Raw genomic sequence first — 17,590 nt, forward strand, 5'->3', positions numbered from 1 at the left:
GATTTTTGACTTAACAAATACTATGGTTTTTTAGGGATATTAATTGTAATTTGTTGTTTAATATCTTTTAATTGCATATGCTATTGTCAATATATAATAATACTTTTTTTTTATGTAAAAAAGTATTTCAAGTGTGGTTTTTAGGTGACCTACAAGAAAAAAATTAGAGGAATGGGTAAGCTTCACCTGCAAACTCACATATTTTTAAGTCAATCTTGTACTCGAAGCGTAAAATGTAAAAAACAAGTATCATATATGTATTTTTTGCTAGAAAGATAATCTCTTATTTATAAGGAGAAAGATACTGACAAGTAGAGGAATAGTCGCAATCTTCAATGAGCATTTTGGGCTTTTTTTCGAATTTGTAAACAAATATATCAGTGATATAATTGACCCGCAAGAGTCTTTCGAATAATAATTGCCGAGTAACCCATAAATTCTTATAAGGTCTTTAGAAGGTATCAATAAAGGCTCTTAAATAAGGTCACTCGGAATTGACCCGCAAGAGTCTTTCGAATAATAATTGTCGAGTAATCCATAAATTCTTATGAGGTCTTTAGAAGATATCAAGAAAGGCTCCTAAATAAGGTCACTCGGAATTGGTTTCAATCACTTGGGCTAGGGTTGTTCGATCTTGTTCTTCTTAGTTTTCTACAAGTCACTCGACCATTTTTCTTCCAATCACTTACTTGGTGATTACTTGATAGTTTAGATTGCGTTTTTTTTACTTTTCAATTTTTAATTTTAAATTTATTTTTATTTTTTTATTTTGGTAGTCTGTTTTTAAAAAATTGAAAACGCGTTCTTTTTGTCATTTTAAAAAATTATTTCACAAAACAAAAAATTAGAAAACGTATTCTTTTTGAAATTTTGAAAATAATTTTTTAATAATATTTTACTCAATAAATTTGATTATTCAGTAAATTAAAAATATTTAATGTTAATATATGATTAAAAATATATATTAAAATTAATGAATTTTGTAATTTTTGTATTATAATAATAAAATATGAATAAATAAATGTGTTTTGAGTTTAGAGTTTGTTTTGGATAAAAACACTCAAAATAAATTTTTGTTGTTTTGAGTTTTCTTTATAATTTTTTTTTATTTTCAAAAATATATTTTTAAAAACAGTAAAGAGAACACGTTTTTATTTTTATTATTTTTAAAATTTAAAAATTAAAAATAATTTAAAAACAATAAAGGAACGTAGTCTTAATCTTTTAACAGTCATTGGCAAAGTCTTTTGTAAGTCTTTCATGAGTATTTCATTTAGGCCTTTCGATTACTCAACCTCGATCTTGATTTCAATGAAAATATGAATTCCAAGAAAATATCTTGAAGGCTTCAAAAGAGGCTTTCAAACCTAAGTCTCATAAGAGAAACTCTCTAGTACTAAAGTTGGCTTCCCTCTTTGTATTTTGGCATCAAATTATTAGGGAAGGTGTGTGTGTTACTTTTAGATTAAGAATCATGTCAGTCCATATCTAATTGATTACAAGGCCAATTAGGACTATTAATTAATTAATATAGTTAAAACTAAACTACCAAAGTACTAAAGTTGTCGCCATAACCTTGGGAAGTGTTTTAACGTTTATGTTACCTCAAAAGGGTTAATGTTTTAAATATTTATTAAAAATCAAGTTAATTAAAATTTGGGTTCTTTATCCAAAATTTAATCTTTTTAACACAAAACAAACTATTTTCCAAATATCTGAAACATCACAATCACCTAAACCTCCAGCCCTTTTACTATTGTAGACCATAGAGAGGTTGCTCTCAATGTTTTGTCTCATAGATATATTGCCACCAAACCAAAATATCTAAGTGGAACCCAACATGATGTGAATGAATCATACTATTTAATTTATTTTAATAACATAATAATAGATCAAATTAATTAATATCTTAAATTCATAGATAATTTGAGAGATTGAGATATGAAGGTCGTATATCTGAAAAGTTAATTAGTTCTTTAAATTTTGATTCGCAATAATTTGTCTGTTCACTAACTTGTAGATTTTAATAGGTCCAATCCGAATGTTAATCTAAGGGATTCTTGAGTTTTTCATGTTTTAAAAAAAAAAAAAAAAAAAACTTAAAAGATAAAGATGAGACGGTTCTCAAATTATCACTCTTATTTCACTCATTAAGAAAGAAAGGCCAGTTTAGGCAAACCAACTGGCTGAGGCTATAAGACTTGGGGTCGGTTCTTTTGATACGAGATTAATGGGTTATGCCTCCGGCGCCGGAACTGTTCCAAGAGAGGAAGAGTTTCGCACCGGCGGCCCCTGGAAGAAGAAGACGACGACATCGCCGACAGCTTTCTCCTGCGCTTGGCGGATGCTTCTATGGCTTCCATTTCATCCATATAGATTTGCCTGTTTCGGCACTCCTCGCTGCAAAATCCTTGGTCGCCTCTGCAAGAGCAAACGAATTTCGGGATCACGATCAGCAATTAATCATCATAATTAATTATTATTAGGGTTTAACTTGTTGATTCGGTTCTGGATTATTAAATACCTACCTGTACATGTAGACATCTTTGTGAGGGCTCAAGGTCTTGTTGCAGAGATGGCACGATCTGAGGAAGGAAGAATAGTAGTCGGAGAGGGAGGGTTTCTGCGACTTCAAATTGGTCTTGACGACGACGTTGGATCCGCCGCCATGGGAGAGCTTCCGTGTCAGAATCCGCAAGCCGACAACGTCCAAGGGAGAGGAGTCGAGTCTGTTCTTGCTTTGCTGGACTTCGTCCGTGTTGAAGGGCTTCTTCCAGGGAATTGGGAGCATCATACATCCAGTGTTGCAGAAGCGCAGAGAGAGAGAGAGAGAGGAGATGATGAAGATGATGAAGGGTGGGTTATTTATGGAGGACGAGGAGAGATGGACATTAAATTGTACTGTCTCCCGATAAATTATAAATTATTTATAAAATATATAATAATATTATAAAAATAAGTATACAGTTAGCATGTGGGCCCCATTCATCACAAAGCGCACCCTTTTCTCGTGCTGTTTTATGGATGGATGATTATTAAAAGGTCGAATAGAAAAATATAGATGGACTTTAGGTTAATTTTTAATTTTATTTTGATTTAACCCTTTTCAAATTTTTAGCTTTATTTTAATTTTATTTTTGACTAAATAAGTGTGTCCCTTGCTCATGTGGTAGCTGATGTGACATGCTAAGGTGTCTAATAATAGATACAATATTTTGCCTTACTTTTGCCACAATACACTAGGCAAAATGACATCGTTTTGTTAAAATTAATAATCAAATGCATAAACTCAATAATTAATAATTAAATATAATAAATTAATAATTAAATACATAAAATAATTAAATATACATATACATAATTAATAATCAAATATACAAATCAATAACCAAAATCATAAACCCAAAATTAATAACCAAATACACAAACCCAAGTTGGGTTAACCCAAATTTCAGCTTGTTGTTAACAGCGTTAAGGGTGTTCGCGGTTCGGTTTGGCTGGTTTTAAGCCGGTTTAAAAGCGCCAAACCGCAAGCTCGATTTTCTACCAAATCAAACCAAACGATTTGATTTGGTGCGAAAAATCGAACCAAACCGAACCGCAAAATGCGGTTTGGTTTTCGCGGTTTGGCAATTTCTACATTTGGTCCGGTTCGAGCCGATTCGGTTCAGTTTGAACCGATTCTAAATTTGTATTTTTACTGCAAACTTACTATAATATACTGATTGATAGACCTAAAATCCATACACTGTGGTCAACTGAAGCACGTCATGATAGCAACAAAAACAACAGATTCAACTAGTTTAAAAGTCACAATACAACAAATTTAAGTCTACTAAATTTTTGGATCAAGCCAATTCCTGAACATCAACTTGAAGATCATACCAGTTTAAACACTTAAGCAGTCACGATTGTGTATTATCATAAATGCTCAAGAAGCAGGAAAAGCAATAAGGCAGGTGGGAAAGAAAAAATACAACACTCACTGAAAGTTTTTCCTCACAAGTCACAAGCATTTTGTGACTAAAAATCTTTATAATAAAACAAGAGAAAGTCAGAAACAATTGTGAGAGAGAGAGTCGTGAAGTCGTATACCAGCAACCAGTGAATCGATCGGAAACACTGGGGGAAGAAGGCGACAGGCTCGAATTACTGCGAGGCAATACCGTGGCAGTGTCAAGAAGTACCAGCAACCGGCGTATTGGCGATCAAAAACGCTAAGGGAATAAGACAACGGGATGCTCATCACTGCGAGACAACGGTGGCGATGTCAAGAGGTGCGTTTGCCGTCTGCTGCGACCAGAGCTTGCGACGTGGGGGGCCGGGGGTCGCTGATGGGTTGGCTCCAATCGGCGATTCGAGGGTCCAAGGGGAGAGAAAGACTGCGGCGGGTGGGTGCGGGTTAGGGTTTGGGGGAAATGGAAGGAATATCTGAGGCCATTGGCGCCCTTTTTATATATTTTAATTTTTTTTAATTATATATTATATATATGCGGGCGGTTCGATTTTGAACCGAACCGCCGGTCTGCCAAACCGCAAATCGCGCGATTTGGCAGTTTTCCAAACCGAACCGAACCACCAACTCAAAAAATCGACTAGTTCGATTCAGTTCGGCCTGAAATCGCGGTCCAACGGGTTTTTTGAACACTCCTAAACAGCGTCAATCGGAGAAGATGATCAGAGCAAGTAGACAGTGGGTGATATCCGCCGAAGACGAACAGTCGTGGTCGGCTAAGGCAGATCAAGGAAGCCCACTCGATCGACAGTGATAGAGCGGTTACAATCGGTGGCTATGGGCTAGCTATGAATAGGAAGAAGAACACGTGAACGATGGAATGGTCATGATCGTGGTCGTCGCGTTGTTGACCATAGCGTTGTCCTCCCAACTGGTTGAATAGTTCGACCTCTGGTCTTCTCCCTTCATTCTTCTTGTTCAGATCGACAGCATCTGTGGGCACCGTTAATGGGAGCAAGCTAGTGACTCTAAACGCCAGCAATAATATTGGTGAGAAAGATGGAGTGGCCAGCAACGATTAGATGAAAGATGGGTAGAAGGAGGCAACCGATGGCGATAAACGAGGAAAATAGTGGCGGCGGCGCATGGATGAAGCAAACCCTAACTGATTTTGGGAAAGATGGTAGGTCAACCTATTAAGTTGTTGGGTCGACCCACTTGGTCAGATCTAGATTGATTTGACCCAATTTATTTTTAAATTCATAAGCGAATCTAGATCAACAAATCGATGATATGGCCCAAAAGCAGTGTCGTTTTGTTGACTTGTCCATTATTGGACACGTCAGCACACCACATCAGTCGCCATGTAAGGTAGGACACACGCTTGTTAAATTGAGGATAAAATTAAAACAAAAGTAAAAATTTTATGACTAAATTGAAGTAAATGTCAAAACTGGATAAAAATGCAAATTAATCATAAATTTAGGATATATTAGCCTATTCAGCCTTATTAAAATTGGACGATAATGGAAGCCATCCCCTGTCATCCAAAAATAATAGCCATCCCTTACTTTTTTATATATATAAAAATATAAAAATTAAATTAACTTAAAAATACAAATCTAAAAATATAATTAAAATAATAAAAAAATTTAAATATATTACTTAAACTGATTAAAAAATTAAGTCAAAATGTACTTAAAATAATAAAAAATTCAAATAACAACATTAAAAAGTAAAAATATAGAAATAAAAATATGAATTTGAACATTATTACTTTTATCATTATACTCAAAACATATGTTAGATGTGAAATATAATTAAATTTATATTTTTGAGCTATTAATATTTTTAGATAAAAATTAAAATAAATTGATTTATTTGATTTTATTGATTCATAAAAGATTGACAATTTTCATTGACTTATTTGCATTCTTTTTTTATTTTTGAATAAGATTGAAACGATAATCAATTGGCACTTCAATCGATTAAATTAGTCTGTGAAGATTAAAATTATAAAGATAATTCTAATCTAACAAGTAATTTATTAGGCAAATTATTATATATAGAGTCCCAGAATTTAATTTTGTCACATAAAATTGATATGGTTTTAAAGTTTATTTGTTGGCATGATGATGTGACATATTGGGACCCCACAAGTTTGGACCCCAGCCACTATAGTTCGCATGGGGGAGGTGACATAATTGGCCACTTCGAAAGGGTCTATTTGTACGTAATATTCTCTACCAATAGCCTTTAATAATAATAATAATCTAAAATACTAATATCTAATTTAAAAATTAATTTTATTAATTTCATTCTTTATTTTAGGCAATGTCACAAGAAGTCATATTTGTTAATATAATTGTTTGTCTCATTTGTATAAGGGTAAATAGTAAAAAAATCTAAATATTTATACGAATTTATAAATTTATTTAAATGTTTTAATTTTAACAATTGTATCTTAATTAGTTTAATAAATATAATTTTATTTAATATTTAAAATTAATTTAAAATATGTGTATCATTGTTGACGTAACAAATTACTTGTCATAAAATATATAAATGGGACTCACACATGTGTGAGATCCACATGTATAATTTTACTTTTTATTTTTTTATACATGTATATGGGACACTCATATTTTAATTTATAAATTTATAAAAGTATTTTAATTTTAATAATTGTATCTTAATTAGTTTAATTAAATATAATTTTATTTAATATTTAAAATTAATTTAAGAGACGTGTGTTATTGCTAATGTGACAAATTACTTGTCATAAATATATATATATATATGATTTACATATATAATTTTATTTTTTATTTTTTCATACATATATATATATGGGTTCTACTCGTATTTTTTTTATGACATATGATATGCCACATCTACAATGACACATATCTCTTAAATTGATTTTAAGTGTTAGATAAAATTATACTCAATTAAGTAAATTAAAATTAAAAAATTTAAATAAATTTATAAATTCACAATTTTTTTTTTACTACTTGTCCTTTGTATAAAGTTATTTATAATTAAAATTATGAAAAAAATAATTTTATTAAGCGAAAGAGACCACGTTTATCATTCAATATTGATGGGTTTAAGGAACGCGTGTTCTGTTACGGACAAAAGCCTTATCCCTTTCCCACTTGCTTTTCACTTTTTTCCTATTTCCTCTCGATTATTATTCCCTAAAGAGATGAGTGGACCAGGCCACATAATTAACCCACAGCATTAGTGTTTTTTTTATTTCATTATTTGAATATAATAATAAATTTATTGATTAAAAATATATTCATCAAGTCACTTAAAATTTACATAAAAAAAATAATCAAAAGGCGTAGAAAAAATTTCATACAAACATTCAGATACTTAAGTCAAATAATAAAAATTTGAACACCATATTAAAGTCAATATTAGAGATTTATTTTTTTTTAGAATGAGGGACTATTTTTTTATAAAGGAACATAGAAATTTTCTAAATCTCTTTAAATTATGATTTTTTTTTATTTTAATATTTTGATATCTACTAAAATTAAGATTATAATAGATAATGTTTATCTTGATATTTTGAGATCCATTAAAATTAAGATCTTTTTAGATAATGTAACATCCCGCATCGAGCGATAGGAAGGACCGGAACAACTTACCCTGATAGGCCTACACGAACTTCCCAGAGGGGGTCACCCATCCCTAGATTACCCCAGGTCAAGCACGCTTAACTTGGGAGTTCGTTGCCAACATTCAGCCCAAAAGGTATCCAGCTGGTGTTGTTTCTTTTCTTACACTATCCTCGATATATACTAACTTCTCTGGTCTCTCGGGGTATTACATTCTCCCCCCCTTGAGCACATGACGTCCTCGTCATGCGACCTTACAACTAGTCCCAGATTTCCCCCCGATGCATGGCCGGTGTGGGATTCGCCTAAGGTGCCTACATGCACCCCTCATAGGGGCCTACACACCCCCCTCGGGACTCAGCCTCCTCGCTGAGGTTTGCCCCACCACCGCGTTCAGAGGCTCGGGGGTCGGCTCTGATACCATTTGTAACATCCCGCATCGAGCGATAGGAAGGACGTGAACAACTTACCCTGATAGGCCTACACGAACTTCCCAGAGGGGATCACCCATCCCTGGATTACCCCAGGTCAAGCACATTTAACTTGGAGTTCTTTGCCAACATTCAGCCCAAAAGGTATCCAACTGGTGTTGTTTCCTTCCTTACACTATCCTCGATATATACTAACTTCTCTGGGCTCTCGGGGTATTACAGATAATGTTCATTCTTTTCGTAAAATTCTCAAAGAAATTTATAGATGTCAAACTTATCGTATTTGATAAGGCCTAGAAATAGGACATATCTCCATTCAAATGCTACCTATTACAATTTCTGTAACGGCCCGTTTCTCGGAGCTCCTGTGCACTAAAAGGATTCATGAGAGGGTCATTACTTAAATGATACCGAACAATAACACAACTACAATTCTTACTAAAATCATAATCTTTTTATCACTTAACATTTCATAATCATTTTTACATAACCATTCATTACTTGGGCCCGCCTGGGCTTACATAACATACACTTAATTCAAAAACATAATAGCATTACTCTGACCCAGACACATGACACACAAGATCTAGTTTCGGGAGAGCTCCGCACTTGCTATCATGACTCGACTATCTAGACCCAACTCCGCCGTACGCACCTGCGATCTTAAGATACTCTTACCTAGAATGATGGAAAGCAAACGTGAGTCACAAGATTTAGCAAGCTCTAAAAAGAAAGGCTGTAGGATATAAACATGACTCTTACCATAACACCCCATATAATTAATGCCAATGCAACGTTATGTCATGCCATGCCCACTACCTGTCTTATTTCTAGATGCACTACATATAATAAACTTCACATAGACGGTCATTGGGGCCTACATCAAACACACATTGGCACCCAAGTCCCACATACAAACCTGATATCAACCTTTTATAGGCTATCATACATTTTCCCTAACACGTCCATTCCTGTCACTATTAACATAATCTGTTGTCGTGGGTCTCACCCCAGGGTCTTAGTGTTGCCGTGGGTCTCACTCTCAAGGTCTTACCGTGGGCCACGCCACCGTAGGTCTCACTCTCAAGGTCTTACTGTGGGCCATGCCGTCACCCATACTCATCACTTAAAACCGTACATTCTTACCATGCAGTGCAACAAATAGGAAATGCAATAGCTTTTGTAGCATAAACGTGATGACAAGACCTCCACAAACCAAGCATCAGGCTATGCTACACCCACATAGGAATTCACACATGCAATATGCTCTAAATGCACCGGCTCACCTAAAGAACCCAAGTTAGCTCTTAGACCAACCGGGTCATGCAAATGCCCACACATCCCATCACACACAAAGTATGTCCCAGCAGTGAATGCAACCCAAGCCCTATGCAACACGCACATCATGATATGTACAAACCAATGTGGGAATTTGGCAGTATTAGCTCTTCTGACCCGTCTAACGTTTATCGTAATAGCCGATGACTGGCACCATACATCCAACCATCAACTGTCATGACCCACGATCGACAGTCAGTGGCTCTATACCCCATACCCTTAGACACCCATATAGACCACACTAAACTTTTATACTTTATACTTATCATTTTGCGCCCTTTATTCATGACAACATAGACACCATTATGTCACTCACATTCTCATCTCTTCCTATACCCAAAAGACCATCTCCACATTCATAACAATCTATTAACATAACCCCATAATCTTGACCATAATCAACTTTCTAAGAATCTAGCCCCAACAGGTTTGGCATCATTCTCAAGGGAAGCGAAGCGATACGAAGCCCCATGATGGACAGAATGAACGACACCAAAATATCATTTACTTAATTTATTTAATCACCAATAGACCCATTATTAACATTCCAATCATGGAATGGTTGCCACGCAGATTATCATTATTAATGCGTGGAATCGAGTCACGGTGAAGGAGGGAATAGAATACAAGAAACCACGAAAACTCTTACAGAAAATAAAGAACATAAGGGAAAGGTTAGGAGCTTGCCTATAATCGACTGATTCCTGCTTTTTTTGTGCTCTCGTTGCGAAGTAAAATATTTAGCTGCGTTTAATAGAACTATGGCCTAAATTAATTAAATCTAACCGCATAAAATTTATAATTTAAACATGTAACGCTTCTACTAATTTTTTACCCACATGCGTGATCACTTTCCACACCGAAATAATCCCAAAACCCCTTTATTTTTCATATATTTTTTCTTTTTCCTTTTCTTTTATTTTCTTTTTCTTTCTTTTCTTTCATTCTCTTCGTCTTCTTCTTCCCGCATCTTCTTCCCTGCGCACTAGCAACCACCCGTCGCTGCCCAGCTCCACCAACCGTCGTCGCCTCCTGCTCCGCCACCCACGGCTGCGCTATCGCCGTCTGCCGCTGCTCCACCCAGCTTCTGCGTCAGCCATGGCCTCCCTCGATCGCACCAGCACACTGCCACTGCCTCCCTGCGTTGCACCCGGCTGCCTCCGTCCACCAGCTCTCTTTCTCTCTCTCTCTCTCCCTCCCTCTATCACTTGGCCGAGCCCTCTCCCTTTCTCAATTTCTCGGCTCCCTGCTCTCTTACGAGCTCTCCTTCCTCTCCTCTCTCTCTCTCTATTTTAAGAGAAAATGGCCCCTTGTAGCATGCTTGGGGGCCGATCACCTATATACTTATATATGTAGGTATATATATATTTTTATATACTAGTTCATTAATTTAAGTTAAGTTAATTTAATTTACACATTTGTTATTATTATTAGCATTATCCCTATTATTGTTATTATTGTAACTATTATTATTATTATCTTATTATCTCTTTTATTAGCATTATTTTTACCGTTATTATGATTTCTATTATTATTAGTATTATTTTTACTATTATTTGATTATCTTAAATCCTCAAATATTTAATACATATCTCAAATACCAGAATTTAATAATTATTATAGTCCCCAAATTTCGGAATGCTACAACTTCATCTTGTTCTGGCTCTCTTATTTGATCTGGAGTTTGTTGAAAGTCCATGGCAGTAGCTTCCATTAAAATCTTTTTACTCTCTACGTTATCACCTTCCTTGTCATTTTCGTACTAAAATCTGTTTTTTTTTTTTGGGGGGGGGGGCTTTTTCTTAGCCTTTTTTTTCCCTCTTGTTTGGGGTTTTTGTAATGTTTTTTTATACAATCAGCGTGCGTATAATGTTGCATTTAGAAATAGAAAAAAAAATAAATGCAATGAGCAAGTTCGATTTTGACACTAGATAGTGTCGTTGAGAAAGAATTTTCGAACGATATCAAGAATATATTTCAGATGAAAGATTTAAAAATTAGATATTGGATAAGAATCTTTGCTTCAACAAAAATGTTGTTGCTTAACTCACTGAGAAGACATATTTGATTTCAATGTCAAGTATTGGTTTTGGTAAAGAATCTTCAGAAGAGATCAATGACATGTCTTAAAAGAGTGTTGGATCCCAAAAACTCACTTCAATTAGGTTGAGAGAATACATATTCAATAGTGGAATTGAAAAAGAATCTTTGAAAAATATCAATGATGTATCATGGACTGGATCCCAGAAATTCACTTCAAAAAGATTGATGTTACACCACAACTCCGAGAGAAATTTCTCGCGAGGAAACCAAGGAATTGATCAGTAGCTATGTCTATTGCAATTTGATCATCATTGCTATTGTATTTTCTTTTTCCAAACTTTTTTGTTTCGGTTCTTCTCACAAGATGGGATCCATGCCTTTGATTCTATATATGCTTCATTACCATTATTAATATTAACGAAATCATTAATCTTGTATCATTTAACCCTTTTTTAATATTGTTTCTTAATTTCTTCTAAGAGTTGGCTTGTGGATTAAAAGTTTCGTTCCATATATAAAAGAGGAAAAATCATGATATATGTAGTATGATAAGATTAATTGATATTTTTTTTCTCGAATTTTTCTATGTTTTCTTAATTTATATCTCTTGTTCATAGGCCAATTTTATTTTATTTTTTTGGATATTATAGATTTTTTTTTATGATATAAAAATCGAGAAAACTCCAGTATACAGCGTCTTTAGTGAGAATTCTCACATTCTCCTTATAAACAGCAGACCAGACTCACGTAAGTAAGCGTGTCAAGCTAGATAAGTCCAGGTTAAAACCTGTGCTTTGATCTAGGTTAGCAACAACTGATGATATATAGTCACACTAATCAAGATTCGATCGAGCACGTAATCTTAGCATATCCAACACCTAAATCCCTTTCGAATAATCATTTGTGCTAATATGAGGGGTTAGATATTGCAGATGCTACCGTCCAAAAAATCTGAATTTGATTCCACATTGCAAATGGCGAATGGAATCCACTATATGACTTTAAGCTTGATGAATGATGATAGCTTGATGATGTAATCTTTATAATATATGCATAATGTTGGATAGTAAATGGAAGAATAAAAGAATGTTTTTCTTTACTGTGTCCAAATTAAATCAAAAGTATAAAAGGATTAGAATTATATTCCCTGCAACTGTGTTGTGTTGTGATTCTGCAATAACGAATTGCCAAAACATAATAATATATCTCAAAGCCGAATCCTTGTAGGAGAAGGAATCCTTTATCCTCAAGTTTCCTAATCCCATAAGCCTAATAATACACCACCCTGAATGCCCTATAAAAGGGCCTTATCCCTGTGCCAATTGTCCTCCACTACCAACTCTCTCTCTCTCTCTCTCTCGTTCTGGTTCTCTCGCTCAGTTTATTTGCAAAATGTTCAAGGCGACGACTTCTATTAAGGCTCTTCTTCTCAGGTTTGAATCTCTTTTTATCTTTTCTCATATTATAGTTTGTTTTTTTGTAATTTAGACTTTTTAACGATATTTTTGTATTATAGTCGACGTGCATATAGTGCTCAAGCAACAAGAAACAAGACGACAACAATGGATTCAACTTCGACAACATTAAATAAAGAAGTTTCAGAGGAGAAGAAGGATGTGTTTTGGATGAGAGATCCGAAAACTGGATACTGGATTCCAGAGACTCATTTTAACGACGTTGATGTCGCAGAGCTTCGCAAGAAATTTTTGCCTAAGAAACCTGAAGAGCATTAGTCGAGATATATATTCTCTTTTGATCATCACTAATATTTTTTAGTTTTTATTTTTAAAGCTAGTCCTTGCTCTTGTGTTGATTCTTGTTTGCCTAGATATATAAAATCAAAGTTTATCAATTTGGTTGTATCACTTTTTTTATTTGGTTATGTTTATCATGAACGATCAACTTTCAATAAAAAAATGAGAAGTTTAATTTCGTTTAATCTTTATTTCTTTATAAACTAGAAATTCATTATCTTCGAATATGTTTATTTTTTTATTTAGGTTATTTTTATAAGTCCTATCAATCTAATTTGAAAAAAAAAAAAAAGAATGATAAGATATATCTTTATTTTTTAAAAAAAATGATGATATATCTCTCTGGAATGATAAGATATTATATCCAAATTGAAATACAAAAATCATGACATAAATATATATATATATAAATAATTAAATATCCAAAAATTCAAATCTTTTTAGGATAAAAAAATCAACAACATTGATCCTTATTAAGTTATCTAGTTCGATAAGGTTTATAAAAAGGTTATATATCTCCATTCAAAGGCTACCCATTAAGACCTTTCTCCATACAGGGATAGCATATTCCTTATTATTATTGCATTAGAATGTGTTCTTTTCGATCTTCTTTTGTGGGTCTTTTCTTTTCTCTAGTCCAAAAACTTTTTGGTGCTTTCTTGGTGCAGTCAGCGTGCATATGATAAAGTATGTATATTGCAAATGGAATCCACCATATATATGACTTAAGCTTGATGATGTAATCTATATATATATATATATATATATATTAAATAGTAAAGGAAAGAATAAATAAAAGTTGGTTTCTTTTTTTGGCTCAAATTATTAAGTACTCAAAACGTATTAAGGGATTGAAGTTATATATATTCCATGCAACTGTGTACGTTGATAAGAATGAGAACCAAAATTGTTTAAGTTATCATGGTTGGATTTGTTATATCTTGGATTGATTACACTTACTAAAGCTTTCAAATCCCCTAAATAACAAATGGACAACTATTGATCTTTAAATTTTTTATTTTGATGAGACCCCTATAAAAAAAAACTCATATCTTCATTCAAAGGGCTATTATTCATTACAACCTGTTCTTAGCTAGTGTCTTGTTATCTTGCTGGATCTTGAGTTAATTGAATGTCCATGGCAATGGCTCCCATTAAGATCTTTTTCCTTTCTAAGTTACCATCTTCCTTGTCATTCTTGTATTAAAATCTGTTGGTTTTTTTTTTTCTTTCTCTTGTTTGAGATTTTTATATATATATATATTTTTTTATGCAGTCGATGTGCATATAGTGTTACATCAGAAGTAACAAAGAAGGTGGTAGCAATGAGTGCGACTTCAACATTGGATAGTGGCGATGGGAAAGAATTTTCAAGATAGACCAAGAAGATGTGTTTCGGGATGAGGGATCCAAAAACTGGATATGACTTTGGGCTTGATGAATGATGTAATCTTTATATATGAATAATGTTGGATAGTAAATGGAAGAATATAATAAAATAATGTTTTTTTCATTGCGTCCAAATTAAGCCAAAAGTATTAAAGGATTAGAATTATATTCCATGCAACTGTGTTGTGTTGTGTTGCTGAGAATAAGAACCCAAATTCTTTAATTTGCAATATTATCAAGTAGTTAGATTAATTAATATGGGTTTGATCTCTAATAGAATATTAGTATTGATAATTTGATTCTGCAATAACAGAAGTGCCAAATAAGATATTGCCACGTGTGCCAATAAAGAAGGATGAAAGATTAAAATCAGATTAACAAAACATAATAATATATCTCAAAGCCGAATCCTTGCAGGAGAAGGAATCCTTACTCCTCAAGTTTCCTGATCCCATAAGCCTAATAATACACCACCCTGAATGCCCTATAAAAGGGCCTTATCCCTATGCCAATTGTCCTCCACGACCAACTCTCTCTCTCTCTCTCTCTCTCTCGTTCTGGCTCTCTTGCTCAGTTTGTTCTGCAAAATGTTCAAGGCAACGGCTTCTATATATGGAGATTCTTCTTGTTAGGTTTGAATCTCTTTTTATTTTTTCTCATATTAGAATTTGTTTTTTTTTTTGTTGTTTTAGACTTTTTAACAATGCTTTTGTATTATAATCGACGTGCTTATGTTCCTCGAGTGACAAGAAAAAAGGTGACAACAATGGGTTTAACTTCAACAACACTAGATAAAGAAGTTTTAAAAGAGAAGAAGAATGTATTTTGGATGAGGGATTCAAAAGCCAAGTACTGGATTCCGGAAAATCATTTTAATGACATCCATGTTGTAGAGCTTCGCAAAAAAATTTTGCCTAAAAAACATAAGAAGCATTAATCGAGACATATAATCTCCTTTGATCATCATTAATATTTTTTAGTTTTCGTTTCTAATACTGACACTTGTTCTTGTGTTATTCTCATTTGCGAAATGCACAAGATCAAAATTTATCAATTTGATTGTATCATCTTTTTTTATTTGATTATGTTTATCATGAGCAATCAACTCTTAATAAAAAAAAAAATGAGAAATTTAATCCTTATTTCCTTATGAACAAACTATATTGCACAAAAACAGAAACGGAAAACGTTTCCAATAAAAGACAGAAACGTGGAAATGAACATTTTTTTAAAAAAATAGGCATAAATAGAGTTCGAAACAAGAATAGAAAGCATTTCGAAAACGAGAAAACGGTTCCTATGAGGTGTTTCTGTGCAACATAATGAACAAGGAATTCATTATCTTCATCAAAATGAATATATTTATTTATTTATTTTGGTTATATTTATCATGTACGATCAACTTTAATTTGAAAAAAAAAATGAATGATAAGATATATCTTAATTTAAAAAAAAATGATGATATATCTCTTTGATATATATATAAGGATAAAGAGAAAATCATATATATATATATATAAAATGAGAAAAACATATAAATAATTAAATTTCTAAAAAAATCAAATCCTTTTAGGATAAAGAATCAACAACTCGATCCTTAAGTTGTCTAGTTTAATAAGGGTTTATAAAAAGGTTTATATTTCCATTCAAAGGTTACCTGTTACCATTTCATCTTGCTCTCGCTCTCTAGCTCGGTCTTGAATTTCACTCAGCGTCCATGGCAACGGCTTCCATTAAGACCAGCTTTCTCCATTCTGGGTTAGCATCTTCCTTGTCATTCTCACATTAGAAGTTGTAGGTTTTATTTGTCTTTTTTTTTTTTTTTTTTGTCAGTCTTTTATTTTCTCTAGTTCAAAATCTTTATGGTGTTTTCTTGATGCAGTCGGCGTGCATACAGTGTTTTGTCGGAAGCGACAAAGAAGGCGGCAACGACGAATTGGACCTCAATGTTAGGCAATGATGTTAAGAAAGAATCTTCAAAAGAGATCAAGAATGTGTTTTGGATGAAGGATTTAAAAACTGACTACTGGATGAGAGAAACTGGCATCAATGGGGTTGATGTTGCACAACTAAAGGAGATGACAAGTTTCACATCGAGTAGTTGTATGGGGAAAGAATCTTCAGAAGAGATCAATGACGTTTCTTGGTCGAGGCACCCAATAACTGGGTGTTGGATCCCAAAGAATCACTTCTGTAAAGTTAATGTTGCACTATTCCAAGAGAAGACATGTTTTACTTCAACACCGGGTAGTGACTTTGAAAAAGAATCTTCAAAAGAGATCAAGGACGTGTCTTGGATGAGAGATCCAAAATCTGGGTATTGGATCCCGGAAACTCACTTCAACAAGATTGATGTTGCGCAACTCTTAAGAGAAATATCTCACAAAAAAATCGAGGAACCATTCACATGTATTGCAATTTGATCATTACTATTGTATTATTATTTTTCCTTAATTTTGTTCGTTGTTTTGATTGTTCTTGTAATCATTCTCATTGGAGGAGATCATTGTTGTGATTGTTCTCGTTTAATGAAATAATCTTTCATCATTTAACTCAGTTTCCAAATGTTTCTTAAGTTCCTCTTAGATGATATTACTAAATTCTTCTAAAAGTCGGTCTGCCTGTCAAGTTTGTTATCATGTATTTAGATTCGTTTAATATATATATATATATGTGTGTGTGAAGAAAAATCATGAAACATCTAGCTTGATAAGATTAATTAATTAGCAAAAACTACCTCTCTCAAACCCTAACTCTACTGCAAGTGCACAACGTCAAACCCTACGTCGTCTAGTATTCTTTTTGACATGATGAATTTAAGTCATCCTAAAGAGAGGACAGGCTTTTTCCCACAAGAAAACTCACAATATAAGCTATTTCATAATCATAGGTTACTATTGGCTCTCCCAAGTATAAAATATCAAAGGGAAACGCCATATATAGCAAACAAAATAATCAACAAAGTCAAGTCAAACTTGAATCAGATTCATCCGCACGAGTGTCCTATTTCTAGTAGTATCTTTCCTGTTGATTTTTCTGATTTAAGAATTG

General features: G+C 33.4%; 1 protein-coding gene across 1 annotated transcript; it reads right to left on the reverse strand.

Moving 5' to 3' along the window:
* Positions 1-2,121: 2,121 nt before the first annotated feature.
* Positions 2,122-2,868, reverse strand: LOC127795531 (FCS-Like Zinc finger 17-like). Its single transcript, XM_052327280.1, has 2 exons — positions 2,529-2,868; positions 2,122-2,421 (listed from the first exon to the last, which is right to left on the reverse strand). Exons 1-2 carry the CDS (start codon positions 2,792-2,794, stop codon positions 2,193-2,195), a joined length of 495 nt encoding a protein of 164 aa, XP_052183240.1. The 5' UTR covers positions 2,795-2,868; the 3' UTR covers positions 2,122-2,192.
* Positions 2,869-17,590: the final 14,722 nt, after the last annotated feature.

The sequence above is a fragment of the Diospyros lotus genome, chromosome 2 (genome assembly GCF_014633365.1).
Source record: "Diospyros lotus cultivar Yz01 chromosome 2, ASM1463336v1, whole genome shotgun sequence".
NCBI classification, from domain to species: domain Eukaryota; kingdom Viridiplantae; phylum Streptophyta; class Magnoliopsida; order Ericales; family Ebenaceae; genus Diospyros; species Diospyros lotus.

Coding starts and splice junctions, on each gene's coding strand:
- LOC127795531 (XM_052327280.1), bottom strand. CDS start 2,794: ATGATGCTCCCAATTCCCTGGAAGAAGCCCTTCAACACGGACGAAGTC. Junction 2,422..2,528: donor AAAGATGTCTACATGTACAG/GTAGGTATTTAA, acceptor TTGCTCTTGCAG/AGGCGACCAAGGATTTTGCA.